This window comes from Notolepis coatsorum, assembly GCF_963971535.1.
Source record: "Notolepis coatsorum genome assembly, chromosome: 4".
In the NCBI taxonomy this organism is placed as follows: Eukaryota; Metazoa; Chordata; class Actinopteri; order Aulopiformes; family Paralepididae; genus Notolepis; species Notolepis coatsorum.
Window position 1 is genome coordinate 82,820,773 of NC_140168.1, and position 19,636 is coordinate 82,840,408.

The 19,636-nt window shown below is 45.5% G+C and overlaps 1 protein-coding gene across 1 annotated transcript in view; it reads right to left on the reverse strand.

Moving 5' to 3' along the window:
* Positions 1 to 281: 281 nt before the first annotated feature.
* enpp2l (ectonucleotide pyrophosphatase/phosphodiesterase 2-like) overlaps positions 282 to 19,636 on the reverse strand; it is a gene marked incomplete at its 3' end in the record, with an annotated part of 151,295 nt that continues 131,940 nt past the window's right edge. Inside the window, exons 23-25 of the mRNA XM_084313248.1 lie at positions 18,193 to 18,325; positions 17,767 to 17,920; positions 282 to 452 (exon numbers count right to left, since the gene is read on the reverse strand). Of these exons, the coding sequence (XP_084169374.1) occupies positions 282 to 452; positions 17,767 to 17,920; positions 18,193 to 18,325 (458 nt within the window). The remainder of the gene's footprint in view (positions 453 to 17,766; positions 17,921 to 18,192; positions 18,326 to 19,636) is intronic.

Consider the following 19,636-nt stretch of genomic DNA (forward strand, 5'->3'; position numbering starts at 1 on the left):
TGTATTCATGTGGGTGTGTACATGTAAATGTGTGTGTGTACGTGATTACTTTTACTTTGTATGTCAATGTGTCTGTGTGTGTGTCTGAAAATTACTATGCGCTTTTTGTGTGTGTGTCTGTAAATGACAGTGTGTGTGTGTGTGTGTGTGTGTGTGTGTGTGTGTGTGTGTGTGTGTGTGTGTGTGTGTGTGTGTGTGTGTGTGTGTGTGTGTGTGTGTGTGTAGGTGTGTGTGTGTGTGTAGGTGTGTGTGTGTGTGTGTGTGTGTGTGTGTGGCCGGGCCTAGTCGTCGCCCTCGAAGGTGTGCAGGTATGTTTTGAGTGACAGTGTCTCAGGGTAGGTGAGGTTGTTGGTGCGGTAGAGATCCAGGCCCGTCAGAATCTCTATGTCTCTGACCCGGGCCGTGTGGTGCTTCATCAGGTCCTCCGCCCACTGGGACTCGTCCTCGGAACTCTGCGGGGGACAGAGAGAGAGAGACACAGACAGACAGCTTGCTGGTTATTAGGGCTGTCGGAATTAATTAATTGCGTTTTGAATTTGAGAAAAGATTTCATGAATTTCATATGTCATAATAAATAATGATAATACAAAAAAAAATTTAAACACAAGGTGAATAAAAACTATACCTAGGGTGACCAAACGCCCCGATTTGTGCAGGACAGTCCTGCACTTTAGCCCAACAGAAGAGTGTCCGGCATTTCAATAAACTCATATATAAGAATGTGAAATATATATGTAGGAGCTATTTGATTGTTTTTGTGTCATGTTATGTCTGTATTTTGTTAAGTTCATCACTGGGTGGCGGCGTGGAGCGCATGCACACTCGCTCATTTCACTATCAAATATCATTTTCTATAATCTATTGTTTTGCTCAGCAACCATGTATTATGTATTCATGTAAATTTAATTAAATGGGAATTTCACCCAACGGCATGTGATACCACCTGGACATTACGTTTATCTATAATTGTGGGTCAAAAACAAGGATTTCCCACACCCAGCCGAGCGCCTACCAGGACATCAGGATAGTCGCTACAATATACATTTGTATTGTTTTGTCTAGTTATCACCAGCCATGCACCGATGTCCCACAAGTAGCCTCGCCTGCGTACCAACATCTCCCTGCCTGCCAGCGTCTTGTCGTGCTGGGACAGAGAGACGTACTGCTGGCTACTGCAAGTTGTGTTGTCGCCTGCTGTTTGCCAATATGTCTATACTACTATGTACTATGCTAATATGTCTATAATACCATGTACTATGCTAATATGTCTATACTACCATGTACTATGCTAATATGTCTATACTACTATGTACTATGCTCCACCGACCCTGGGTGGATCCACCATAAGTACACCATAATCCTATATTTCCCTCCCACTCTGCTATTTCCCTACTATCTCGCTTCCTCCCTACAACCTTCTCCCTGCCACTCTTGACACCACAATGTGCCTCATACCTATATCCACAATCTGCTCCTCCAGAACAGATTCAACCCATCCACGCCAGTTTGCTAGCAACCCGGCTAATCTCTCCTACCCTCCTACAGCCACTAATACACCTGTCACAGTACGGGGAGGCTTATGGAATTGTCAATCAGCAGTCAAGAAAGCTGACTTCATTACTGCCTACGCCCATAGTCAAAATCTGCAGCTCCTGGCTCTAACTGAGACCTGGATAACCCCCAATAACTCATCAACACCTGCAGCATTATCTACAAACTATAACTTCACTCACACACCTCGACCCTCCAGACGGGGTGGAGGCACTGGCCTCATGACATCTCCTTCATGGGCTACAAACTTAACACCACTCCCAGAACTGTCACTCTCCTCCCTCGAATATCATGCAGTATCTGTCTCTAATCCTTTCAATCTCACCATTGTTACACTCTATCGCCCTCCGAGGTCCCCTCGATCAATTCACAGATTAGCTGGACATGCTTCTAAGCTCCTTACCGGAAGATGGTACCCCTCTGCTTCTATTGGGCGACTTCAACCTGCCTGACTCATCTCAGTCGTTCCCAGTGGTCTCCCTCCTACAACAATTTGACCTGACTCCCACTGCCATGCCTCCCACCCACAAAGCAGGCAACTCCTTGGATCTCATATTTTCCCGTAACTCCAGCATCATTAACACCACGGTAACTCCCCTACATGTATCTGACCATTCCTTCATATCCTTCTCACTAACTCTCATGCTTAACCGAAAGGTCTTCACCCCAACTCAAACCGTCTCACTCAGACGCAACCTGCCCTCCCTATCCCCCTCCACCCTCTCCTCTGACATAATATCTGCTCTACCTTTGAGTGACACCTTCTCTTCTCTCCCCACTGAGATGGCAACCTCCACCCTCCTCTCAGCCCTTGCAACCTCCTTCGATAAGATCTGTCCCCTCATTGAGAAACCTAACCGCCGTTGCCCACCCAGTCCATGGCTGACGGATGCAGTGAGAGAACAAAGACATGTCCTGAGAGCGGCTGAGAGGAAGTATAGAAAGTCACGCCTCACTGCGGACATATCACAACCTCTTGTTAACATTCTCCAAAACAATTACTAATGCCAAAGCTTCTTTCTTTCACCATAGGATCGAGGCCTCTGCCAAGAATCTTCGCAAACTGCATGCTACCATGTCCTCCCTCCTCACTCCCCCCCTACCCCCTCCTCCCTCATCTTTTTCTGCCGAAGACTTTGCGATCTTCTTTGAGGAAAAAGTGGAGAACATCCGCAGCTCCTTCTCCCAACCCCCACCCATTCCAAACACTGAATTGAGAACCTCATCCTTCACTGTCATCTTTCTCTCCCATTACAGAAGCCGAGACCCTGTCACTGGTAACGTCTAACCGCCCGACTACATGCCAGCTGGACCAGCTACCCTCCCCACTCCTCCAGACCATAGCACCGGACATCCTCCCATTCCTAACTGCAACCATCAACTCCTCACTCAACTCGGGGGTGGTCCCCACCTCCCTAAAACAAGCCAGAGTCACGCCCCTCATAAAAAAACCAACCCTGAACCCCACCGTCATAGGCAACTATCGTCCTGTCTCTCTTCTCGCCTTCCTTTCTAAAACACTTGAACGTGCTGGATCCAACCAACTTACTGCTTATCTCTTACAGAATGACCTCCTAGACCCTAATCAGTCTGGCTTCCGGACTGGCCACTCCACAGAAACGGCCCTCATTGCGGTCACAGAGGCACTTCACTTAGCAAAAGCTAAAGGCCTCTCCTCTGTCCTGATTCTCCTAGATCTATCTGCAGCCTTCGACACAGTCAACCATCAGATCCTCCTTGCGGCCCTCGCAGAAATGGGAGTGGCTGGATCTGCGCTGACATGGCTGACATCATACCTCAATGACCGCTCCTACCAAGTGTCATGGAGAGGGACTCTGTCGGCCACCCGCCCCCTGCGGACGGGTGTCCCCCAGGGCTCGGTCCTAGGACCCCTTCTCTTCTCCCTCTACACTAAATCACTGGGTAACATTATCACGTCTCATGGCTTCTCATATCATTGTTATGCCGATGATACTCAACTCTTCCTCTCCCTCCCTCCCTCAGATATCCACGTCTCTGAGCGGATCTCGGCCTGTCTGTCCGACATCTCCGCCTGGATGACGACCAACCACCTCAAACTGAACCTAAGCAAAACAGAATTGCTCCACCTGCCGGCCAAATCCTCCCCCCTGACCGACCTCTCCATCACAGTCGAGAATGCAGCTGTGACCGCGTCCCCGACCGGTCCTTGGTGTTGTCCTCGACGACCAGTTTAACTTCTCTGCTCACATCGCAGCGACAACCAGAACCTGCAGATTCCTCCTGAGTAACGTCAGAAGGATCCGCCCCTTCCTGACAAAAGAAGCCACCCAACTCCTCGTCCAATCAACAGTCATCTCCCGCCTCAACTACTGCAACGCACTGCTAGCTGGCCTCCCGGCCACTGCCACCAAGCCTCTTCAACTCATTCAAAACGCAGCAGCCCGCCTGATCTCAAACCTACCGAAGTCGGCCCATGTCACCCCACTTCTTAGGGACCTGCACTGGCTCCCCATTGCTGCACGTATCCGCTTCAAGGCCCTCGACCTAGCATACCGTGCGGCAAAGGGAACCGCTCCCGCCTACCTCCGGTCAATGGTCTCTAACTACACACCCTGAAGACCCCTACGCTCGGCATCTTCTGGCCGCCTCAGACCTACTCCTATCCAAGCTCCGGGAGGGTCATCAAAGAGAAGCCGCCTATTCTCAGTCCTTGCCCCACAATGGTGGAATGAACTACCCACCCCAGTTAGGACAGCCGAATCCCATCCAATCTTTCGCCGTCGACTAAAGACGCACTTCTTCAACCATTATCTGAAATAATAAAAAAAAATTATAATAAATAAATCTAACCCTAACTAACCTTACTGTCATGCACTTGTCCTAATAAACTAACCTACACTGTAACACACAACACTTTGATGAATATTGTTACTCAGCTGTTAGAATTGTACCCTTCCTGATGACCTGTCGTACAGAACTTGTAAGTCGCTTTGGATAAAAGCGTCAGCTAAATGACTAAATGTAAATGTATGCTAATATGTCTATAATACCATGTACTATGCTAATATGTCTATAATACCATGTACTATGCTAATATGTCTATAATACCATGTACTATGCTAATATGTCTATACTACTATGTACTATGCTAATATGTCTATACTACTATGTACTATGCTAATATGTATATACTACTATGTACTATGCTAATATGTATACTACTATGTACTATGCTAATATGTATATACTACTACGCCCCTCCCAGGGCTTTTCCTGTGTATAATGTTTTCCCTGTATACAATGGTGTGCCAGCACCACCACATGTGTTAAAAATAATGTTTCTTTTGTAGTGAAAGCTTGGGGACAGCTTAGAAACAGATGCACCATTGCCTAATAAGGGATTGTTCAGTCTTCTGTTACACTGTGTGCATGTTTTCAGGTTCAACATTAAAATATTGTGCAACCTTATACTCCTCTTCCTCCTGTATATCAATGACCTGAAAGCAGCTTGCTCATGTGACTTTTTTTTTTTTTTTTTTTTTATGCGGTCGACTCCACCTTACTAGTGGCTCATAAAGATAAACAAGTGGTTGAGCAGACATTGAGTGCAGAACTAGAGAAGGTTAGTGACTGGCTAGGCTACAACAAGCTGTCCCTCCATGTGGGGAAGACTGAGTCCATCTTATTTGAGTCAAAGGTCAGGCTCATAAAATCGCCAGGTTTTAACGTAAAAATAGAAGATACTGTTCTCACCAACAAGGAATCAGTGAAATATCTTGGTTGTTTCCTGGAAAACAGCTTATCAGGGGAAAGCATGGCTCAACAAGTACTTTCGAAGATCAATAACAGGACTAGATACCTAGCCAGAATCTCCCGGTTTATAGATCAGTCCGCAATGAAAATACTTGCTGGAGCACTTATACAGTGTCACTATGACTATTATGGCTCCTGGTTCAACCGCCCCCAAAAGCCAGAAAATAAAACTACAGACATCACAGAACAAGCTAGTCAGGGTAATACTAAGGCCACCTGCCCAATCCCACCTTGACCCATCACATTTTGAGAGCATGAGATGCCTAAAGGTGGAGGACAGAGTCAACCAATTAGGGATGTGCCTACTGTAGTTCACTGAATCGTCCACGGGGTAGTGCCAGTGTACTTCAATGACTACTTCAAACGTGTCAGGGACGCGTCTATGGTTTTACCAGCGCGTTCGTGTTTCCGGGTTCCCGTTTTGCGCTCTGATTGGCCACTGACCTACGCTAGTACGCCCCCCTCGCTATAAGCGTAGCATGACGCTGAAATGCAAATGCATATCACAGTACTGCCTCCAGGAACAGCTGTTTCCGCGTGACTTTATGTGCGCTAAAGTTCTGGTAAGTTTAAAGTGCTTAGAAATGCCGGTTCATTCATGCTTTGAGGCACGCTTCCTGACAGGATTTTATAATATTGTATTTTATAATAACAATTCATGACAGCTTGTATAGCTCAACTGGTTAGTCGGTTCGAATCTCTTGGATACTTCTTTTTTTTCTGTAACGTTAATACGTTTTTCCACTCTGGTTGATAAGATATTCCTTTATTGATCCCCTTGGGGTAATTCAGGCATCATAGCAGCATGGGGGGGGGGTACACGGGTAGTGAAAACAACACAAGCAGTGTAAACAAATAAGTCAATAGAATTGACTATCTAACCAACTGAAATATACAGTATTCACAGTATCACAGTATTCACATAAGGTGCAGTATGCATAAGGTGGTGTTATTGTCCTTTTTGGGACACCAGAGTGGATAGATTATTTAACGTTACGAAAAAGAAAAAAGTAAGCAAGAGATTCAAACCGGGCACCATATGGTCCACAGGCAGGGCACTAACGAGTTGAGCTATAAAAGCTGTCATGAATTGTTACTGACTAATCCATCATTTACCCTTTGCAAGTGCCAATTGCGGTCGTCGTCCATTATTTGGCATTAATAAATCAGATATCATGCGTGTGTGCGCTCTCGCGCTGACTCGTTAAGCCTTTCCCTACGCATATTCATTTCTGGAGCATTTCTTTATCCACTCTGGCGTGATGATGTATTGTACTCGCAAATTGCTTCCTGTTGAATTAATCGGTTGAGTGCAGCGCCGACTCTCTACTTACGAGGGGGGCGTACTAGCGTAGGTCAGTGGCCAATCAGAGCGCAAAACGGGAACCCGGAAACACGAACGCGTTGGTAAAAGCATAGACGCGTCAGGGACACCCATACTTATTCAACTAGGCGTAGCTCAACTGACTTTGTACCAGTCAGATTCGGGAGTTGTATGGGGAAGGAGTCATTTTTATATTCTGCAGCTGTCTTTTGGAACAATCTGCCCAGTGACCTGAAAATAGTGAACAGTGCTGTTGGATTCAAGTCCAGCCTAAAGACATGGCTCAAAAGGGACTATAATTATAGATAGATAGATATTCAGCTAAAGGCACTTTTACATGTTTTGATGTGTCTATGTTATGTCTATGTGATGTGTTGTGATGTCATGTGTCTTTACGATGTCTGTATGATGCATGTCTGAACACTTCGTTCCCCTACAAGGACCACGATGGAAATAAGCTCAGAGCTTTTTTTGTGTCTATCCTTGGCAGTATAATGTCAAATAAAGTCATTCATTCATTCATACACTGTACTTAAATAAATATTTGGAACTTACCCTTGTGTTTGCTATTTTATTGAAATGAATGAAGTTTATTTTTTGGTCTTGTTTACAGACAAATCAAACACACCCGTGTGGAAAAAAGAAAAAAAAATCACAAATGTACATATTCAAGGCAAGCTCACACACAAAATCCAAAATCAACAACCGAAGAAAATAGGCTGAAACACATGCTTATTTTTGCCTATCCTTTACAAATTGTTAAAAAAACTAAATATATTTTAATATAAGAAAGAAAAACTTAAAATATGCTGCAAGATGTAATTTTTTTGAAGAAAAAACAAATGTTTGATGTTTTACTCAAAATCGTACTCCTGTGGATTATTGTATCCTTTAAGGCTTTTTAAAATCTCCCCTGAGAAGTACACAACAACTGTTTTTGTAACAGGAAATTACAGCAAATTGTCTTCTTTATGGCAAATAACTTTCCCCTCCAGACCCCTAGTTGAAACTAAGCACCATCTTGTTTAACACATCCTGGGGACAGCCTTGCCTCCTCTATGCAAAAACTGGAGTGGAACTTGGTATGCAGAGACTTGCCTACTGAAATGCCCCCAAGGACAACTCTTTCAAAACATGTCATGAGCTGGGAGGTCAAAGGTCTTTACCTTTGCCAGAGCTGAGGTGCCAGAGCCTTGGGCTTGTTGGGCACAAGCACAATGCAAGCCTGCGCGACTGTCAGTTACAAGAGGTACACAATAGATGCCAGGGGCAAGGAGTTACAAACCAGGCTTCACTTCCTGTCAGTAAGACTAACATTTCATGAACACGGCTCAATGTATTTCTTGGAAAACCAAAGTATCCCAGTGAGACACAATGTTGTTTTATATGAAAACATATATTTAACATATGAAGATGTGTTTTAACTCGGTATGAGGGTAGATTCCTGGACCCAAGATGTTGTTTTAAATCATTATGAGGCTAGATTCCTGGAATTGAGGCTTTTGTTTTGTTAAATGGGAACTGGGCTGGTCATTCAGAATGCGAAAGTCCACCCTGATTTCAAAGAGTAGTGAAATACATAGTACTGAGTAGGCGAAGGAAACCACACCGTCCCCCTCTGTGGTGCGGGCAACCAAACACTGCAAGCGGAATCCACTGCGAAAGGATAAAGGATTCCTGAATGTGTGCAGGAAAGATGTAGAGGTCTACGTGTCCAGAGGCAACTCTGGCGATCGCCTCTCAGTGGGAAATCGCCAACAACAGCCACTTGATAATAACCAAACGGACAAATGCTAATTGTGTGTCATGAAGTCCACACAATATTTGTTCCTTCTACATCTACATCTACGTATGTATGTATCTACTGTAGGGCTGACCCCTATTAGTCGATTAGTCGACTAATCGGTCGAAAGGAGCCGTAGTCGACTGCCAACCTCTTAGTAAAAAAATAATAATAATAATAATAATAATAAAGAATTTATATAAAAAAAATATAAAAAAATATCATTCTTTCCAAAAGAAAAGAGGCCTAGAAGCGTGGCTAACGCTAATGGCACGCATACCAGAGGCTAACTGCCTACGAAAACAGGCACAGAGGCACTGAAAGAGGATTTCACCCATCTAATGAACACACTAGACTAGACAAATATCAAGATGTATCCATCAGTGGACCAATTGCATGCTTTTGCATAGGACAAGAAGCCTTCAGTCGACTCCTTCAGACATTAAGCACCCCCACAGCCCAAATGGAATGATAAACATATTTTTTTAAGAATTACATTTATTTTTTTTACTAATAGTCGACTAACAGCAAATTTTGGCCAATCATAGTCGACTATCCAAATCCTTAGTCGGGGACAGCCCTAATCTACTGTATGTATCATGTAAAAATCAGGAAGAGAGAGCATATAACTCCTGTTTTAGCTGCACTACATTGGCTCCCTGTCTCTTTTAGAATAGATACTTGTGTATAAGGCCTTAAATGACTTAGCACCATTTTATATCACACAGTCTCTGCTGTTTTACACCCCGTCAAGATCACTTAGGTCCACTGAAGCAAATCTTTTAATTGTCCCTAAAGTGCCCCACAGAAGAATTGCAGAATCAGCTTTCTTTTATTATGCACTGAAACCGTGTCTAAGAAATTAGAGAGTTGTGCTCACTGGACCTTTTTAAACAGCATTTGAAAACACATCTCTTGAACTTGGCGTTTAACTGTATTTAGTATACTCCTTTTGTTTCAATCATTTTATTTAACTTTCTTTTGCTTGTTTCTATTTTTTTTATTGCTTGTGATATGCAATTTGTCTACAGAGTCATGCATTTTGTTATTCATTTGTAAATTATATTTTGTGTGTTGTCACACCACTCTGGGCTGCTTTCTATTGCATGAAAAGTGCTTAATAAATTCTGTTTATTATTATTATTATCATTATCATTATCATTATCATTATTATTATCATTATTATTATTATTATTATTATTATTATTATTATTATTATTATTATTATTATTATTATTATTATTATTATTATTATTATTATTATGTGACATAATTACTACCTGTACCCAAATATAAACAACCAGGAACAACAGAAACGGCTGTGTAATATGTAATATTTGGGTTGAGCGTGCTGACTCACGGTGATAAGCCAGTCAACACACTCAAGGCTCTGGCCACCACAACAATAGGAGAGGATATGGTCATGGAACCACATTGTATCGTGACGAGTGATTACTGTGTTGGGTCTGTGAACAAGGAGCGTTATCAGCCAACTTCAGACACTCTGATGCAGGTGTCAGACCATCAGGAGGTCTAAGATATCACATGAAAACAAAGGGCTTTCTCATCCGCGCACGCACGCACACACACACACACACACACACACACACACACACACACACACACACACACACACACACACACACACACACACACACACACACACACACACACACACACACACACACACACACACACACACACACACACACACACACACACACACACACACACACACACACACACACACACACACACACACACACACACACACACACACACACACACACACACACACACACACACACACACACACACACACACACACACACACACACACACACACACACACACACACACACACACACACACACACACACACACACACACACACACACACACACACACACACACACACACACACACACACACACACACACACACACACACACACACACACACACACACACACACACACACACACACACACACACACACACACACACACACACACACACACACACAAGTTGTATGTGTTTGTTGAATATTGACCTTGTGCTCTATCGCCAACTTGGCAGGATGTTTGCTTGCTCACCCAAAGGGTTAACTGGATTTCACTCAAGAACCAGACGAGAATCAAGAATGACCTTCTTTCTCCATTTATTGATATTCAAAGGTTTTTGCATTCCTTCCTACTTCAGCCATTTTTAGCCAGTAGATGGTCTTTATATAGTTCTACTATTTGCATTTGGCAATTAGCAATTTAGGTAAAAAACCTTGGAACAAAAACAAAGAAAAATACAAGAAATAAAATACACATTGGAAGTTGAAGTTAATTAACTTACTCCACCATTATGCATCATATCACTCCAAAATCTATGCATTGTACAAAGATGATTACCCTCTTTTTTTTATCCACTTTTTCTATTTTTCTCCCATCCCAATTTTGCCGTGCCAATTCTCCCCTCCCCTGTCTTTGAACGTTGCTCGCATATGCCCCCCACTGGTCGGTTGTAGGGAGGATAGAAGCCTTGCATCACATGTCCCCTCCGATACATGTGGAGGCAGCCTGTCACATCTTTTCACCTGCCAGCGCGGACTCTCATTTGGCAAGGTGTAACGTGTGGGAGGCTCACACTACCCCCGCCATTTTCCTGTCTCTGCTGTGCAGGCGTCCCCCAACCAACCTGTAGGAGTCGCTGTCCACAACGTCCAGATTACCACCCATCGACATCCACCCGCTAACTCTGCCAATTGAGTTAGTATGACAGCCGGCCCAAGCCGGAGGCAACGCCGACAGCCGTAGTCGAACCCGGTGTCTCTTACGTTGGTGACGAGCGCAATGTCCGCTGCGCCACCCAGTTGCCCGCAGATAATTACTCTCTTGTGACTACTTTAAATGTGGGCTAGTGAGGGCTAGTGAATGTAACATACTTTAAAGCAGTGGTGCCCAACCAGTCGATCGCGATCGACAGGTAGATCTCGATTAATAAAATTAGATTTTTTTTTTAATTTTTTTTTTGCAAAATCAACTCTGCCTCTCCTTGTTAACTACAACAAGCAATGCTGTTTGGTATTTAAGATGAGGTCGGACTCGGCACTGACAGATTTGTGTTCATTATGCTGCTTTTATAAAGCCTCAAATGACGGCTTACAATATACAATTTTGGCTGGTAGCTCTCGGCTAGGTGGTAAATTAAAAAGTAGATCTTGGTTCAAAAAAGGTTGTGCACCCCTGCTTTAAAGTAAACACTTAAACCATACATAGATACATTCCCAACTTAACACTTAAACCATACATAAATACATCCCCATATATACACACACACATCCTTACCGGCTGCCTATGCGGGTTGTGTGCAGAGCACATGCACAGTCCATGGAGAATGTCTGCAGACTGATCTGCTAAAAGCAGTATGCTACCAGCTGCTGCTGATTGAATCCTGATTGGGGTGGCAGTCAGTGAGAGTTAATTGGTTACCAATCAGACTGTGTGAGAGCTGCAGTCAGTTTTGCTTTGACAGTGTGTGGCCATGGTTACACTGGGGTAAAACAGCAACGTTCTATTTTCAAATTATTACGTTTGCATGTCCAAGTTAAAAAGAAACACAGTTTTGGCAGGAAAACACGTTTTCCTAGTGGCAATGCTCAAAAGGTGTTTTCGTTTTGGAAACTCGCCGAAACTCGCAGACAATGGTGACATGTAATTTGCGCGATACGGAGCCGTTCTGCCCAATGCCCATTCGCAGTAGAGACCTGCACGGTTATTTCCAGTGTTTACAGCAGAGCTGTCCCAAGTAGCTGCGGCTACCAACGTGTTGTCAAGTTATTGCTATAAGGAACCCAGTACTCCAAACTACAACAGTCTGCATTCCCTTAACAATTGTTTGTATTGAGCCGTATTGTATTGTACCCATTCTGCAATCTGTTAAATAACGTTTACATCCATTTATTCTGCTAGCATTAACGTTACTACGCTGCTAGCCACAATGCTATACTGTTATAATGGCATATCCCAATCACGTTAGCACGTAAGCTAACAAAATCGGCGATCTTTTTGTGAGACTAAACTCCACTCTTGGTGGTCAATTGTGTTGATGTTAGTTTTGTTTCATCAACAAATCATCAACAAATGAGGCAGAACACACAATGAATGTATCCGTTTTTGTTTATTGCACTTTATTTCTTGCTGAAAAATAAATGCTATGTAGCTAAATGGCTCATGCGAGGTATAAAGATGGTGGCTTTTCTGAGATTTTGAGCAGGATGTGGAGTGACTCGTTCAACCTTTCTGATTGGTTGAAAATGGCCTTCATGTTTGAACTACATCGCCGCCTACTGCTTTGGCATTGTACTACATGTATATACATCACTCGGTGGTCAGGAGACAAAACAATGTCTAACTTACCTGCCATTACGTAGCGTTCTGAAAAACGAAACTGAAACTGAAAACTGAAAACGAAACTGGCCCTAGTCTAACCGCAGCCTTAGTGTGTGTGTGTGTGTGTGTGTGTGTGTGTGTGAGAGAGGGGGGGGGGGGGTGCCATGACTGGGTCATGTGTGGGTTCAGGAGGTTGGGAGATCTTGTTTGACTTGACACTCACACACGCTAACATACAGTATAGACACACTCACCCACATAGAACCACACACACATACTGTATATAGACAGGCGCGCACACACACATTAACAATGTAATTAGGGCTGACCCTTATTAGTCGATTAGTCGACTAATCGGTCGATAGGAGCCGTAGTCGACTGCCAACCTCTTAGTCGAAAAATAAAATATAATAATAAATAAAAATACCAGAGGCTAACTGCCTAAGAAAACAGGCACAGAGGCACTGAAAGAGGATTTCGCCCATCTAATGAACACACTAGACTAGACAAATATCAAGATGTATCCATCAGTGGACCAATTGCATGCTTTTGCAGAAGACAAGAAGCCTTCAGTCGACTCCTTCAGACATTAAGCACCCCCCACAGCCCAAATGGAATGATAAAAAAAAAAAAAATAGTCGACTAACGGCAAATTTTGCCCAATCATAGTCGACTATCCAAATCCTTAGTCGGGGACAGCCCTAAATCATACATACACTGATGACACACACACACAGCCTCAATGGTGGTGATGCATTTGCGTAATAGTAACATGCATGCACAAACACACACACACACACACACACACACACACACACACACACACACACACACACACACACACACACACACACACACACACACACACACACACACACACACACACACAGTAAGGTAAGGATGAAGACTATATTCCAGTAAGGGGCCTCATTTGTGCTGATGCACACGCATGCATGCACACACACACCTACACCTACACCTACACGCACGCACGCACGCACGCACGCACGCACGCACGCACGCACGCACGCACGCACGCACGCACACACACACACACACACACACACACACACACACACACACACACACACACACACACACACACACACACACACACACACACACACACACACACAAAGCTGAATGATATTCCAGTAACATTACAATTGCCACTTAAATGTGACATTTCTGTGTTAAAATTGAAATGCTCTACTGTACTCTGTTCTACTCTACTCTACTGTACTGTACTCTGTTCTACTCTACTATGTTCTACTCTACTCTGTTCTACTCTACTGTACTATGTTCTACTCTACTCTATTCTACTATATTCTACTCTACTCTACTATGTTCTACTCTACTCTATTCTACTCTACTTTGTTCTACTCTACTCTGTTCTACTCTACTCTGTTTTACTCTACTCTGTTTTACTCGACTGTACTATGTTCTACTCTACTCTATTATACTCTACTCTATTATACTCTACTCTACTCTATTATACTTTACTCTGTTCTACTCTACTCTACTATATTCTACTCTACACTACTCTGTTCTACTCTACTCGGTTCTACACTCGGTTCTACGCTACTCTACTATATTCTACTCTACTCTACTGTACTATGTTCTACTCTACTCTATTATACTCTACTCTACTCTATTCTACTCTGTTCTACTCTACTCGACTATATTCTACTCTACTCTGCTGTACTATGTTCTACTCTACTCTATTATACTCTACTCTACTCTGTTCTACTCTACTCTACTCTATTCTCCTCTACTGTACTATGTTCTCCTCTCCTCTACTCTATTCTGACTTGGAGCAGTTTGTGTGCGCTCCAGGAACACTTCCTGCATGTATCATCAGCCAAGTACAACACAGCTGTGGTTCCACATCTTTATTCACTCTTTCATCACCGTCTGTAGGCTCAGGTCAGTAATACTGGTATTATTCCAGCAATAAAGCAATAGGTTTATTCCACCACCCACGTTGTCCTCTAATACTAAGTGGGTCAGCACAGGAATTATGACGCAATGGCAGTTTGACTCTGCAGTTTGGACTGTGGTGGGGCAGGCAGATTGTTCCACTATTGGAAATATTTACATTACACAGACAAATACAGATACACACATCCACTGTGTTGGTTTAGACCACCACATGTACACCAGCAGACCCATGGATAGGTACAAATCTCATTTTACACCTTCCCACTCAGGAACTCCAGGGAGGATGGTTGGCACACATTACAACCCAGCATGTTTTCTATTCAGCCTTTAGCCTTTAACCTTTAGCCTTTCTGGAGACTGTCCCTTCACCCACATTTTACTAGAAAGTAAAACACTTCTTCTAGCTCAGTCCTGTCCTGGCATCCTCTTACTCCAAGCACAGCCTTGACACCACCCAAGCCAACAGTGACAGTGCCCCCTGGTGGGTAGGCCTCCTGAAGCTTCTACCTCCTCCTCTCTCCCCTACCTCCTCCTCTCTCCTCTACCTCTCTCCCGTAACTCCTCATCTCTCCTCTACCTCCTCCTCTCTCTTCTACCTCCTCCCCTCCTCTACCTCCTCCTCTCTCCTCCGCCTCCTCTCCTCTACCTCCTCCTCTCCTCTACCTCCTCCTCTCTTCTACCTCCTCCTCTCTCTTCTACCTCCTCCTCTCCTCTACCTCCTCCTCTCTCTTCTACCTCCTCCCCTCCTCTACCTCCTCTCCTCTACCTCCTCCTCTCTCCTCCGCCTCCTCCTCTCTTCTACCTCCTCCTCTCCTCTACCTCCTCCTCTCCTCTACCTCCTCCTCTCTTCTACCTCCTCCTCTCTCCTCTACCTCCTCCCCTCCTCTACCTCCTCTCCTCTACCTCCTCCTCTCTTCTACCTCCTCCTCTCTCTTCTACCTCCTCCCCTCCTCTACCTCCTCCTCTCTCCTCCGCCTCCTCCTCTCTTCTACCTCCTCCTCTCCTCTACCTCCTCCTCTCCTCTACCTCCTCCCCTCCTCTACCTCCTCTCCTCTACCTCCTCCTCTCTCCTCCGCCTCTCTTCTACCTCCTCCTCTCCTCTACCTCCTCCTCTCTCCTCCGCCTCTCTTCTACCTCCTCCTCTCCTCTACCTCCTCCCCTCCTCTACCTCCCCTCCTCTACCTCCTCTCCTCTACCTCCTCTCTCCTCTACCTCCTCCTCTCTCCTCTACCTCCTCCTCTCCTCTACCTCCTCCTCTCTCCTCTACCTCCTCCTCTCCTCTACTTCCTCCTCTCTTCTACCTCCTCCCCTCTTCTACCTCCTCCTCTCTCTTCTACCTCCGTCCCTCCCCTCTACCTCCTTCTCTCTCCTCTACCTCCATCCCTCCCCTCTACCTCCTTCTCTCTCCTCTACCTCCATCCCTCCCCTCTACCTCCTTCTCTCTCCTCTACCTCCATCCCTCCCCTCTACCTCCTTCTCTCTCCTCTACCTCTGTCCCTCCCCTCTACCTCCTTCTCTCTCCTCTACCTCCTTCTCTCTCCTCTACCTCCTCCTCTCATCTACCTCCTCCTCTCTCCTCTACCTCCTCCTCGCCTCTACTTCCTCCTCTCTTCTACCTCCTCCCCTCTTCTACCTCCTCCTCTCTCCTCTACCTCCTCCTCTCTCCTCTACCTCCTCCTCTCCTCTACTTCCTCCTCTCCTCTACCTCCTCCTCTCCTCTACTTCCTCCTCTCCTCTACCTCCTCTTCTCCTCTACTTCCTCCTCTCCTCTACCTCCTCCTCTCTCCTCTACCTCCTCCTCTCTCCTCTACCTCCTCCTCTCCTCTACTTCCTCCTCTCCTCTACCTCCATCCCTCCCCTCTACCTCCTCCTCTCCCCTCTACCTCCTCCTCTCCCCTCTACCTCCTTCTCTCTCCTCTAACTCCTCCCCTCTACCTCCTTCTCTCTCCTCTACCTCCTTCTCTCTCCTCTACCTCCATCCATCCCCTCTACCTCCTTCTCTCTCCTCTACCTCCTCCCCTCTACCTCCTTCTCTCCCCTCTACCTCCTCCCCTCTACCTCCTTCTCTCCCCTCTACCTCCTCCTCTCCTCTACTACCTCCTCTCCTCTACCTCCATCCCTCCCCTCTACCTCCTCCTCTCCCCTCTACCTCCTTCTCTCCCCTCTACCTCCTCCCCTCTACCTCCGTCCCTCCCCTCTACTTCCTCCTCTCTCCTCTACCTCCTCCTCTCCTCTACTTCCTCCTCTCCTCTACCTCCATCCCCCCCCTCTACCTCCTCCTCTCCCCTCTACCTCCTCCTCTCTCCTCTACCTCCTCCTCTCTTCTACTTCCTCCTCTCCTCTACCTCCGTCCCTCCCCTCTACCTCCTCCTCTCTCCTCTACCTCCTCCTCTCCTCTACTTCCTCCTCTCCTCTACCTCCGTCCCTCCCCTCTACCTCCTTCTCCCTCCTCTACCTCCGTCCCTCCCCTCTACCTCCTTCTCTCTCCTCTACCTCCGTCCCTCCCCTCTACCTCCTTCTCTCTCCTCTACCTCCGTCCCTCCCCTCTACCTCCTTCTCTCTCCTCTACCTCCGTCCCTCCCCTCTACCTCCTTCTCTCTCCTCTACCTCAGTCCCTCCCCTCTACCTCCTTCTCCCTCCCTCTCATCTACCTCCTCCTCTCTCATCTACCTCCTCCTCTCTCCTCTACCCCCTCCTCTCTCCTCTACTTCCAACCCTATCCGCTGCCTCCCTCTCTCCTACCTCCTGCTCTAACCCTTATAATGCTCTTATCCATGTGCTTACAGGACCACAGTTTGTTGTACGGTTAATGAATCTAACGATTGTCAACAATAGCAAGCAGCTTTGTTGGTTTGACCATGTGCTTGAGCCCATTGCAGGGATTGGGCAAATGTGAATTAATTTGCAAATAATTGGGTTGTTTGGTTGAATTAGCTAAATTCCTGCTCCACCCAAATCCATTACTTTGGCAGGTCTCTGTGGCAGACTGACCTTGCAGCTCTCGCTGTTGTCATGTCTGTGTGGTAACAGGAATGAGAAGACGCTGAGGGGACCCTCGCACTCCTCCACCGTCTGGTTGAGATCCTGGCAGCTGGTCACTACGGTGTAGAAGTGGGTGGGGACAGGGGTGGAGTCACCGCTAAGCCTGGGAGGTGATGAGACGGAGAACAGGAGATGGTTTGGTCACCAAACGGGCCCAAACTGCAAAGTAAAACATTGCTCTATCTTCGATTCAGGTCAGTTAGTTTGGGCAGATAGATAGATAGATAGATAGATAGATAGATAGATAGATAGATAGATAGATAGATAGATAGATAGATAGATAGATAGATAGATAGATAGATAGATAGATAGATAGATAGATAGATAATCCTGAATGTTTAACCTTTGACCTCTAGCTAGACCTGTGCCCCTTACTCTTTTATCTTGTCTGTGGTGTCTCTGAGGCCGTCGTAGTTGGAGTCAAATACCGGCCCTGTGAGTACGTTGACTCCGTTATTCTCTTCTGCATAGCGCCTCAACAGCGTCCCCTGGAGGTAATTCCACACTCCTGCACGCAGAAAAGGGAGAAGAACCATAATACAAGAAATTATTTCAAAAGCAGAAATGTTCTTTATTGTTGCGTTTCATATTTTCTCCCCTGTAAGGCCCAAATTAAATTGACATTAGCAACTGTGAGGCTGAACAACAGGACGCATTGACTATGTAAATGTGCAAAAAAAAATTGTGAATAAACATTTACAGACTTTTTTTTAAATAGCTAAAAGCTAAAAGTGATGTTGTAATTTTGCAAGCGAGGGCCTCACGGGTTAATTTATTTCTCAACTCTGGCTATTTGACATGATCTAATAAAACGTAAGTGTTTGAAGTAAAAAACACTGTGAGCGGACTGTAAATCGTAGTTTTTTATAGGTGCTTTCTGTCTTTTCATCCGATGCCCAGCGCCATGAATCCTCTTTACAGCTGTGTGCTTCAAATGCTGTGGATCTACATACACAGTGTCCACTCACCCCTACAGACAGACAGACAGACAGACAGACAGACAGACAGACAGACAGACAGACAGACAGACAGACAGACAGACAGACAGACAGACAGACAGACAGACAGACAGACAGACAGACAGACAGACAGACAGACAGACAGACAGACAGACAGACAGACAGACAGACAGACAGACAGACAGACAGACAGACAGACAGACAGACAGACAGACAGACAGACAGACAGACAGACAGACAGACAGACAGACAGACAGACAGACAGACAGACAGACAGACAGACAGACAGACAGACAGACAGACAGACAGACAGACAGACAGACAGACAGACAGACAGACAGACAGACAGACAGACAGACAGACAGACAGACAGACAGACAGACAGACAGACAGACAGACAGACAGACAGACAGACAGACAGACAGACAGACAGACAGACAGACAGACAGACAGACAGACAGACAGACAGACAGACAGACAGACAGACAGACAGACAGACAGACAGACAGACAGACAGACAGACAGACAGACAGACAGACAGACAGACAGACAGACAGACAGACAGACAGACAGACAGACAGACAGACAGACAGACAGACAGACAGACAGACAGACAGACAGACAGACAGACAGACAGACAGACAGACAGACAGACAGACAGACAGACAGACAGACAGACAGACAGACAGACAGACAGACAGACAGACAGACAGACAGACAGACAGACAGACAGACAGACAGACAGACAGACAGACAGACAGACAGACAGACAGACAGACAGACAGACAGACAGACAGACAGACAGACAGACAGACAGACAGACAGACAGACAGACAGACAGACAGACAGACAGACAGACA